Source organism: Ruditapes philippinarum, unplaced genomic scaffold, assembly GCF_026571515.1.
Source record: "Ruditapes philippinarum isolate M1 unplaced genomic scaffold, ASM2657151v2 ctg32_1_1_1_1, whole genome shotgun sequence".
Lineage (NCBI taxonomy): Eukaryota > Metazoa > Mollusca > Bivalvia > Venerida > Veneridae > Ruditapes > Ruditapes philippinarum.
In genome coordinates, this window is record NW_026860502.1 from 504,677 (window position 1) to 517,060 (window position 12,384).

General features: G+C 33.1%; 1 protein-coding gene across 1 annotated transcript in view; it reads right to left on the minus strand.

Annotated features, from left to right (window-relative positions):
* LOC132760336 (lipase maturation factor 2-like) overlaps window positions 1-12,384 on the minus strand; it is a 46,472-nt gene that overhangs the window by 5,910 nt on the left and 28,178 nt on the right. The window contains exons 8-15 of the mRNA XM_060752301.1: window positions 8,587-8,701; window positions 8,178-8,306; window positions 6,959-7,064; window positions 6,278-6,377; window positions 3,593-3,708; window positions 2,920-3,044; window positions 2,030-2,246; window positions 1,034-1,148 (exon numbers count right to left, since the gene is read on the minus strand). Of these exons, the coding sequence (XP_060608284.1) occupies window positions 1,034-1,148; window positions 2,030-2,246; window positions 2,920-3,044; window positions 3,593-3,708; window positions 6,278-6,377; window positions 6,959-7,064; window positions 8,178-8,306; window positions 8,587-8,701 (1,023 nt within the window). The remainder of the gene's footprint in view (window positions 1-1,033; window positions 1,149-2,029; window positions 2,247-2,919; window positions 3,045-3,592; window positions 3,709-6,277; window positions 6,378-6,958; window positions 7,065-8,177; window positions 8,307-8,586; window positions 8,702-12,384) is intronic.

A 12,384-nucleotide genomic window follows, 5' to 3' on the forward strand; every position in this document is an offset into this window, starting at 1 on the left:
TGCTTGATAGAAAAACAAGACTTGAAGAGCATTGATAATGTAAATTTTCTAAGTTTAAAAGAGCCATAATTCTGTCAAAATCCATGCTAAAGTAATAGGCCTTGGACAGTGACCCATTGTGCTCTCAAACATGTCTGTAAACATGTGAAGTTTCAACCCATTTCCTTCAGTAACTTTGAAGATTTGATACTTGATTTCAACCAATAGATCTCCTTATTCTTCAAAAAGTCAAGGTTAAAACTTACATACTCACATATTTATAAGATATATTAAGGTTAGTGTTACTCCTAGAAACAAAACAAGAGCACCTCTAGGCGGAGCATTATATGCCATATGGCACTTACGTTATGCTCCGGATACTGTTTTTAGTTTTAAGGTAATTGTGACCTTGACCTTTGACCTAGTGACCCCAAAATCAATAGGGGTCTTTTGCTCAATATGGACAATCATCCTATGAAGTTTGAATATTGTGGGCCAAATGGAACTCAAGTTATGCTCCAGAAACTGTTTTCAGTTTTAAGGATATAGTGACCTTGACTTTTGACCCCAAAAGCAATAAAGGTTTTCAAACCAATATGGACAATCTTCCTATGAAGTTTGAACATTGTGGGCCAAATGGAACTTAAATTATGCCCCGGAAACTGTTTTCAGTATTAAGGTAATAGTGACCTTGACCTTTGACCTTATGACCCCAAAATCAATAGGGGTCTTCTACCTTATATGGACAATCATCCTATGAAGTTTGAACATTGTGGGTCGAATGGAACTTAAGTAATGCTCCGGAAACTGTTTTCAGTTTTAAGGTAATAGTGACCTTGACCTTTAACCTTTTGACCCCAAAATCAATAGGGATCTTCCACCCAATATGGACAATCATCCTATGAATTTTGAACATTGTGGGCCAATTGGAACTTAAGTTATGCTCGGGAAACAAAATTGCTAACGGACGGACGGACAGACTCCAGGGGGTATAACATAATATGCCCTTTCGGGCATATAAAAATTGCAAGAATGTTTTTTTTATAAATCTAACCTTTGCATCAAGGAGTCCTTGTTGTTGGAGAAAGTTGACTAAAGTAGGCTCATCTTTGGTTACAACAGGTAAATATTCTCCTGTCAGCTCTCTTGTCCACCATTTACCTCCATTCCTGTATAATGATAATGAGAAAACACGCATCTTATAAGAGTATCTGATAAACAAAACTACCAATAATGATTGATGAATAATCCTGGTATTGCTATGTTTTCTATGCATAAAAAATAAGCATTTTTGTGAGAAAGAGTTGGAAAATCTATTTCTAGCCTCAATGAATTTGATCCTGTTGGACTGTGAATCTGGTGACCCAGGTTCGATTCCCGTACGGCGCAGGTCACTTTTGATGTGATTGATCATGAAATCCTTTCTACAGTCATTTGCACTGTACCTCTATTCTTGCATGTACATAAGTAATCAGTTTCTTGGGAAAGTGAAGAAACTAGTACTGGTAAACTGGCTGACAGCATGCCCAGGAACAATGTGGTAGCTGAACTGTGCTCTGGTAAATGTAATGTGGCTTACTGCCATGATCTGGAGTGAAAACTACCAACACCACAACAACCCTGTCAACTTGAAGCCCCACTTTTGAGTACACCATGAAAGGTTCCAAACACAACAAATAAAATATCAGTTTATGAATAAAAGTATTATGAGAAAAAGAAAGTGTTAAACAAAGGACCTATAATTTTAGGGAGCATAAAAAAAACTTTTTTGACAAACATCACTACCAACTTCTCAATATCATTCAAAGTAGAGACTAATCAATTATATATAACGGACATAACAATACTATTACAGAAAGATAGTTTATCAGGCTAAGATTGTTACTTGTTACATTAACATTCTGCCAAAAAAATTAGCTGGCATGTAAGCTACTAGGGCAGCATAATTATTATAACCCTATCTGTCTCTAAATATGTAATACAGTTACTGTCACTTCTACCAAGATGTTTAAGTATAAGACAAGTAAAGTTATGGTCAAAACAAACTTACAGTTTGACACCTCCATCTTTCGAAAAGTGATATTTATAGAGTTGTGCTCGGAGATATTTTGGTGGTTTATCTGGGAATGGATTGTACTGGATCAACTCTAGGACGTCCCTCTCGTTTGTCAGCAGACGATAGGCAAGATTCAAGAACCAGGTGTTATGTTGATAACTTCCAAGAGCTGCAAACCACATCTGCCAGTCCAGCCTAGGCTGGTGAGGAGCTGGAATAGAATATCAATCATGCTTATTTATTGCAAGACTAGTTACAAAAGTCTGGCATGTTTTGTTGGTTTAATATTTTTGATCCTGTTGCTGTGTCAGGCATTGTAGTTTGCAATGTTACAAGGATTAAACCAAAACATCAAAATAAAACAATCAAAAAGATCAAAAATTACAATCCCAATTAATATCTTAATAAATGAACAGTATATGTATTGCTTCTTTTCATTTACCAATCCAACAACTACAAAACTGAAATGAAAAACCCAGTTCTTAACACTTTCAGACCCATCATATGTTTCATAATAAAATTCAAATTCAGTTTTCTCCATGTAGTAGAAACAGTTTCAACTTTTATTTTGAGTTTAACATCAGAGAATAACCATTACTTTAAGAATGCTGATCCCAAAATTACAAAATCGTCAATCAAGTAAATTCATTAAATGGATCATATTCATTGGTTAAGAAACTAATCTTGGCAATCAACCAACCAATCAGATTTTGATTTTAAAAATTATGCGCAACTTTTACAATTCATCAAATTGGTAGTAAGATTATGTTCAGCTGTTCTATATGTAAATATTGTATCAATATTTATTTCAATATATAAAGTTCAATCAGATCCACTCTAAATCTCTGATTAACTCTTTTACCAAACTCAACACATTTACATACCAACAACTGGAGGTCGTCTGCCAAGATCTCCAGGTTTATAGAAGAATTCGTACTCCCTCCATCCAGAGTCTCGAGAGTTACTTCCCTCTATAACAACTTCAGGTCGGCCTCCCACACCTGTCATTCTATATCAACAAAGAAATAAGGCCAGTCATTTAGCCACTCTTTTTTTTCTCTCATAATTTTAATTTCATCATTCTATACATCATATGGTCTCGACATTTCTATGCAACATTATGATTTTTTTTAAAGAACAACAGTGAGTTGTTTTCAAGATATGTGGACCAGGTCAGATCCAACAACTTGTGTGCTTAATTTCAAAACATTCACAGGGTCTGTTCAAAATGACCCAAAAATGAAGTTTTTAAAAGGCCAAGAATTGCACAAAAATCAAGGACAATATTTTAGATTTCTTTTCTGTCAATTTCTTACAAATTAAGGTAATGAAACTTTACTAACTTGTTTTTGTGTGTGCTTTTATGTTAAGGCAAAATGGTACAGAAAATCACATACAATTTGTTTGTGTAAAATATTTATGTATGAAACATTAGAATTAGATTATATATTTGATTATATTTTGATATTCCTATGTGAATGAAGTGAAACATATGTTTTCGTTTAGAATCTACTAAATACATGCACTGAACACACTATAAGTAGATCTTGTACAAACCGTCTGAACAATCCATATGAGCTGGTAAGATGGAAGTTGTTCACTCTAGAGTGGAGAGTCTTTGCCTGTGGTGGCACTATTTTCTCTGCATCCCTGTGAAGGCTGGAATATGGTACCTGTAACATTAACAAACCATACATCCACTATAGCCTAGTTTGATGTCTACAGTTATTTCCCTTAGTTATTATAATTTCTTCTGTTTTGATTATCATTATTTTTCAATAATACAGGAGTACATGTGCATTTCATAAATAATAATATGTTTTTAAGCAAGTTAATAACATAATATTTCTAAGTGAAACATGCAAAAAAGCATTATAAATCTGACAAATGTTTACAGGCCAATTATCTCAGCCCAATTTCTGCACAGTTTCATTATTAATTACATTTCTACTGACTAGTTTGTTTTTTTTCTTCGGTTTAGAAGGTACATATATCAGTGGACCCAAATTTGTGCAATCCATACATAATGACTGTGACAAGGAAACCCAAAATTTCCCTCATGAAATTGTCTCATTATGGTTTACATTTCTGCAAAGTAGTTTCAATTTCCTCTCCTGGGTTCAAAGGATGAAGAGTGGAGAGAATATTAAATTTCTAACAGACTGACTGAAGTCTAGGTGTATAAATAAATAAATAATCAGGACTTAATAAAACTAGAACTATCACTAAATGTGATTAATACCCCCACAAGTCTGCTTTGGAAATGAGGATGTTACTAGTAACAGAATACCTTGTAATAGAATTGAAACATAGAGTTATGGTTGTGGGCAATTAAAGATAATTGTGGTTCATGTATGTTGCATTTCCTTTCAATGCGGTTGGTCATTGATGAAGTTTAATTGAATTACTCTGTAATAAGTCCAGAAAGACAAAGAAAAAGAACAAAGGGCAATAACTCTATAAATACTGAAGATAAAGTTATAGTTCTTGTGCACTGCACTTCCTCTTATTGTGCTTGACCATTGTATGAAGTTGTTTTGAATTCCAACCAGTATGTTTTAAGTTATGCTCCGGACAAGGAAAAATATCAAAGGGCAGTAACTCTGTATTTTGTCAAAATGGAGTTATGGCTCTTGTGCACTGCACTTCCTTTTAATGTCCTTGACAACTGTATGAAGTTGTACTGAATTCCAAACAGTAGTTTTCAAATTATGCTCTGGACAAGGAAAAGTAACAAAGGGCAATAACTCTGTAATTAGTCAAGATGGAGTTATGGTTCTTGTGCACTGCACTTCCCCTTATTGTGCTTGACCATTGTATGAAGTTGTTTTGAATTCCAACCAGTAGTTTTCAAGTCCTGCTCTGGACAAGGAAAAGTAACAAAGGGCAGTAACTCTGTAATTAGTCAAGATGGAGTTATGGTTCTTATGCACTGCACTTTCTCTCAATGTGCTTGACCATTGTATGAAGTTATAATGAATTCCAACAATAAGTCTTCAAGTTATGGTCCGGACAAAAGAAAGCAATGGAAAAGTAACAAAGGGCAATAACTCTGTAATAAGTCAAGATGGAGTTATGGTTCTTATGCACTGCACTTCCTCTCAATGTGCTTGACCATTGTATGAAGTTATAATGAATTGCAACAATTAGTCTTCAAGTTATGGTTCGGACAAAAGAAAGCAATGGAAAAGTAATAAAGGGCAATAACTCTGTAATTACTTTAGATAGAGTTATGGTTCTTTTGCACTGCACTTCCTCTCAATGTGCTTGACCATTGTATGTAGTTATATTGAATTCCAACCATTAGTCTTCAAGTTATGGTCCGGACAAAAAAAAGAAGGCAATGGAAAAGCAACAAAGGGCAATAACTCTGTAATTACTTTAGATAGAGTTATGGTTCTTGTGCACTGCACTTCCCCTTATTGTGTTTGTCAATTGTATGAAGTTGTTTTGAATTCCAACCAGTAGTTTTCAAGTTGTGCCACGGACAAGGAAAAGTAACAAAGGGCAATAACTCTGTAATTAGTCAAGATAGAGTTATGTTTCTTACGCACTGCACTTCCTCTCAATGTGCTTGACCATTGTATGTAGTTATATTGAATTCCAACCATTAGTCTTCAAGTTATGCTCCGGACAAGGAAAATGCAACGGACAAAAAAAAGAAGGCAATGGAAAAGCAACAAAGGGCAATAACTCTGTAATTACTTTAGATAGAGTTATGGTTCTTGTGCACTGCACTTCCCCTTATTGTGTTTGACAATTGTATGAAGTTGTTTTGAATTCCAACCAGTAGTTTTCAAGTTATGCCCCGGACAAGGAAAAGTAACAAAGGACAATAACTCTGTAATTAGTCGAGATAGAGTTATGGTTCTTGTGCACTGCACTTCCTCTCAATGTGCTTGACCATTGTATGTAGTTATATTGAATTCCAACTATTAGTTTTCAAGTTATGCTCCGGACAAGGAAAATGCAATGGACGTCTGGACCGACCGACCGACCGCCCGACCGACCGACCGACCACCGGGTGACTCCTATATACCCCCCCAAACTTCGTTTTTGGGGGTATAATGAATGACAGTTATATAATACTGTAACAATATGGTGAGATCCTTACTTTCATTACAGGAAAGGTACACAGTCAGATAATAGCAAAAATATTCCTTCAAGTAATACATTTGATATTAAAATTTAAAAGGCACAAAGTGTGTAAGGAACAAAATATTATCTAACCAAGCAACTTACTAAGGAGATGGCAAACATAGTGGCTCCAATCACAGTGTATATTAAAACCTGAGTAGCAGCCCAGTTTTTCCAAAAACTGCCCTTTACCTCTGTATAGCATCTGTAATGTATAATCATAATAAACAACCTGAAATATTTGACATAAATCTACTAATTTTGGTCAGAATTACTACTGCAAATTTTGGTCTAAATACCTGTCATACTTTTCAATTGTTCAATATCTTAAAGGCTTTCCAGACTAACTTTTAGATGCCCTGCAACTTTCTTTTAATCTGTGCTATTCTCATCCAACAGTGACAAAATACACACTGCATGTATTTTAATTTCTACATGTTTTTACATAGTTTGTGATTTTGCAATATTTTAAATCAATCAATATCTGTAGACATTGACAAAAACTATATTCTATTAATATATCTTTTTTATATATACAGGATTTTAACATGTATTCATGTTTATGCTTTTCTTAATGATATAATAATAATATATAAGGGGAGTGGCTGCCTAGAGGTTAAGGTGTCGAGCCATACTCGGGTCACGACCATGTTTCTTCATGTCATATGACACCAGTACTGGTACTCTATACTGATGATGATGTCAAGTCACCACCACTACCAGGATTTACTATATCCACTATGATAATTACACATGTTATATCAAGATGTTATACATGTAGTTTACCTTATTAGAGCCACCAGCACCTCAAAAGCAAATGAAAAAGCACCAAACCAAATAGTCCAAGGCACTACCACTGACAGGAACCGGTCAAAGTCCTTCTGAGAGAAAGCTGGAAAAAAAGTTCACTAAATTCAGCAACATTATGTCTACCAGTACTGCTTAAGATATTCATAAAAGCTTTATAGAATTTTCTTCTGATGTTCCATTACTGCTCTATGGTAAGTTCTTTAAAAGTTCCATAAATGTTTTAAAGTATTTAATTCTTTAGAGTAGACATTCCATAAATGTTTTTAATAATTTTGATATTCCATAAATGTTTTCGGTATTTTTCATTAGATGTTCAATAAATCCAGTTTAATGTATAAATGTTTTTCAGATATTTTATGATGATCCATAAATATTTTTTAGATATTTTTTTTTAGATGTTTAAATGTTTAAGTATAGTACTTTTGATGTTGGACTGTTTTATATTTCATAGAAATGTTCTTTCAATGCCCTATATTGTACCATTTTAGAGGGATATTCAATGTGTTCAAATATACTACTTAAGCTATTCCATGAGGGTGTTACTAAAGTTGTTCTAGTGTTACTTAAAATGTTCCATGAGGATCGTACTTAAATTGTTTCATGAGTGTGTTAAAGCAGCACATCTCCAGATTCATGTTTATTTTCATGAAAATTTTGAAAAAAAAGTAAAATATTGTGAAGTGAACGAAGAAAATAATTTTTACATTGTAAACAGCATAAACAATCAATGTAAATACCAGAGGTCAAAATACGCAAAAATAACCCTTACTGCGTTAGTAACGCAGTAGAAATATGGGGGAAAATACTGCAGAATTGGTCATAAATCGCTTATAACATAGAAGTTATTATTTTTATCTTGTATCTTTTTACTTTTCTTAAAATCTCAGTGCTTTTTACGCAAGTTTTTATTTCCTGAAATATTTTAGCTCATCTGGAGGCATGCAGCTTTTATTCAGTTGTCCCATGAGGGTATTACTTAAATTGTTCCAGTGTTATTAAGTTGTTCAATGAGGCTAGTACTTAAATTATTCTATGAGTGAGTTACTTAGGTTGTTCCATGAGGGAATGAAAGTTGATCATTTAAATTAGTTGTTCCTAAACTGCTTTGAAGTACTTATACATGTATATAAATTTAGATCTATGTTAAAAAGTAAATCTCATAGAAAAGAATAATTTTACCAGCAAGTAGACTCACCAATTTTAGAACCTATAGTATAATCATCTTTCAGATTCAGTCCAAACTGTTTAACAGTCTGGTAACCTAGGTAACCAAACACAACTACACTCATTAACTTGTTGATTATACTTGAAGATGATGTTGACTCTGAAACAAAATGTTACAAAATAATTATCATAATTATACATTATACAAAACCTTTGATAAGACTTTATTAAAATGACATTTTGCCCATCCAAGGGTTAACAGTGAGTGAACAGGTGAATAAAAATAACTTTACATTTTGCCATAATTCCTTTAAATTTTATATTTGTTGACATGTTTAATCAAATTCTGACTTTTTAAAACTTTGTTTGCTCATCAGAAGGTGTGCAGTTTTCAATTTTGTCCAATTACTAACATCTTGATTATATTCTTATTTACTTACTTTTATTGCGATAGCCGAGAAAATCATCATCTAATAGAGCAATACTCAGTGCTATTGTGAGCAGGTTGAAAAAATTGTAATTTCCTGTCACGATGATCAACAATTGTAGCAGTACCTGAAAATATATACAAGTAAAATAGCTTATAAGCAATGCCAAATACTGACAAAGTGTAACTTCTCACCATCCATATTTCATAAAGTCAAGGTGACTCTGTAACAGAGAAGCACCAGATGGAGGTGTTTCCTTGATTGTGCGTTTCTTGCTTTTTTCATGATGCGACAAAATTCAAAACTTGTGTTTTTTCATGACACAACTTAATTATTAGGTGTTTGGTCAATATTTGGTTGAAAAATTAAATCTTTGACTATAACAGATGACAGGACAAAACTGTTAAATCGCAAACAATTGTTGATTGACTGTTTCAATTAGCAATATGGTACCGAATATCTTAATAAATAACTTAAGCAAATCAGAGCAAAAATTTTCACAGGGGATCAATTAAACACTGCAAATGGCATTTCAAAAGAAAAGGCAATGCATTTAGAGTTATTAATTTACAATGACAATTGACCTTCCCTAAGCTAGCTGGATATATTCCTTGTATGAAAGAATTTAACGTCTGCTACAGCAGATACAAACCCATAGTGGTGTGGGGCAAGACAGCTGTTCGATTAGTTAGTATTAATATTGCGGTTCAGATCAGAATATTCGTCCTGAGGGAACCCGCCCGTGGGCAATAACGAGGCTTCCCAAGGGATAGATATTCTGATCTGAACCGCAAACATATGTCAGATATTTTTTCTTGCATATTCTACCATATTCCATTATATTTTAAACTCTTTATCTTAATAAAACAATTTTATATAGAAATTTATGTCATTAAATCATTAACTATTTTCTTACAACAGGGTATGAAATTACAACTTCATCCATAATGGTAACATTACGCCATTGTACAGCACGCGACTCATCTGGCACCACCCATGCCAGATGAAATTTCCGGCATGGTTAAAACTAATGGAAACACAAGCCTAATAGGTAAAATACTTATTGAGAACTGAAGAACGGGGTTTATCAAATTAACAAAAGATGATACACCACTAAATAAGCATTTTTCCGTGCTCAAAGCAAATTCTTTGTAACCCATTTTTCAGCAAAAGAGGCTAAAAGGATTTAAGTATTGTAACAAATCTACTTAAGAATATTTTATTGAACACATCAAAGACTGATGGACACAAAAAGAAAAGAAAATAGACATAAAAGAACTCCAATCTTTATCATTAAACTGAAGTGCACAGGTGCACTTCCCTTTATTGATAAGTAAAAAAATTGATTAAGTAAAAAAATCCATCACAACATTTTGTTAATCTTTAAGCTCATGATAAAAATCAGCAATCTTAACAGAATGACATGTCATTTTCTGATATAAATCATTCATTGCAACACTGTTTTAACACTGTTCTATAAGCTAATTCAGTTATGATGGTATTACGTCAAACACTTGATATTTAAAGTATTTTAATACAAAAATAGAATAAAAACACATAATGTAAAATCAGTAAATTTCACAGGTGACTTCAAATCATTTGGTTTTTATCACAGTGATGTCTTATCCCTCTTGGAGTTCTGATTTCGTCAATTGCGGAAATAACTATAATACAGCTTGCTTATAGAAGGTCAAATGGAACTACCGAAGTTCCTGTAATGCGCAAAGGGGCACCTAAGGTCTTCCTCCATCAACAAAGCTGGGAAGTTGTGTTAGATCTTCACAGCCAGTGAAACTCAAAACCAAAGCAAAGAAAAAATGACATTTTCATAGGACTTTTAACATTTTCAATTTTGTTTTTGACATTCAGCTTCTGTTGATAATAGAATTTTTAAATTTAAATTAGTAACACACGAAAAATATGATTTTACAGCTCCTTTAAAGTGGCACTTTTGGATCAATCTAATAATAAAAGCATGTCTTCAGAATGTATTGAACACAATTATAAAAAAAAATCTATAAGGTATAACTTAATACAAATACAAAATTAATTGCTTTCTATTTAAACAGGTTTTTTTCCTAAATAAAACTCACAATAGAAGTATTGACTGTACAAACATAAAGTATATCAGACTTAAACCTTGATCAAAGAAATAAATTCCTATACTAAATTATATTAAGTAGATTTGTTTTAACTGTAAGTTATTTTTTTGTAACATTAAAAGCCCTTTCAATACCTTTCATATTATCATATCTTATACTATTTTTATAAAATCTTTTTCTATTTTTCTAAAATAAAACTGATACAAAACACATTATTTCAGGTAATGGGAACAGTTCAAACTCAGATTTCTGCAATTTTTGAAGACAAAATTACTTCCTGTGCAGCAGACACAGGTTTTATAATTCAGATTAACTAAAATGGACAAGACTCAAAACAGAGATTCACCAAAGTCATTGACTCTTTTCTCAATACTTTCACCTAAATCAGTGAGGACTGCATGAAATAATCGCCAAACCTTCTTAAATAGTGACATAATATTTTGTTCAGGAACATTTTATTATGTTTACGTACAAGTGATTTAGTTTTAAATTTTAGGTCATTTTTCAGAAGGAGATACTAAAGAAGGAATTACTATTTTATGGGAACAAAACTAAACAAAATTTCATTGTTTTCATATCAAGCACCGAGGAGTCAGGAAATTTTATAAAAGAAGGTTCAAAAAGGAGTTTCAGTCCTATTAATATTGCACACTTTAGTAGCAAAGCAGTGTCAAAACCAGCCTTTGTGTTCTGTGTTAAAAATGTATAAAGCTATATATCTGCTGCAAAATTATTTGAATTTTAAAAAAGAATGCTTCCAAAATGCATGTATGAAATAAACATGGTAGAAAATTGCCTTAAAAGCGAATGACGCAGGCACAAAATCATTGCTAAATGGATAAAACCCTACTCAAAATAGCAAATAACATTTTGTTCTGGAACATTTTATTCTGTTTAAATACAATATTCATGCATGTTGACCCTTTACCTCATATATACGCGAAACAATGCACTTTCGACCCACCCCCCTTTTTTAGGCCTGAAATAGTGAAAAAATGTCCTATTTGGGCCCCAAACACATGTTTTCGTTTGAGAAATGTTGCTAAAAACAGTGAGCACTTTTTCCGCGCCGTCCCCCATCCAAATGTTACATCAGGGCGTTGACAGAAGGGGGATGTGGGGGGTTTGAAAGGGGGCAGAGTTCCCCTCATCGCCAAGAAAATGTTGGACTTGTGAGAGGCTAAAAATGACCCCAGGTCGATCATAAGGTAACGTGTAACCAACGCTGAAAAGCCTTTGACTCTATCTCAATCCCTTGAGAAGTTGCAGCACTTTGAAATAAATTTTGATGTAAAAAATTGAAGCAAAATAGTGATTTTGGGCAATTTTGAGATGTCCCCTCGTTGCCATGGTAACAGGAAATTTAAGAATGAGCATGTTGTTACAAAGGCAATGGTCCAGTCAACATTTGTGCCAAGTTTGATTAGTATTGAAGCATTTTTCATAGTTTCATAGCAGTTTGAACTTGTAACAGGAGGTTTTTCAGTGAAAACAGCCATTTTTCACAATATGCTCATGGGGGAAAGGGTTAAATAACAGTGTTAAATAACAAAGACATTCTATGTAACAACTTTTTCGGGAATCAACCATATAATAATGTATCCAATATAATTTTACAGTTAATAAATTTTATGAAAATATTTCATAAGATATAGATTTAAACCCTTTAATTTACAAATCATCATTAATGTTATGACAAGACCATGAA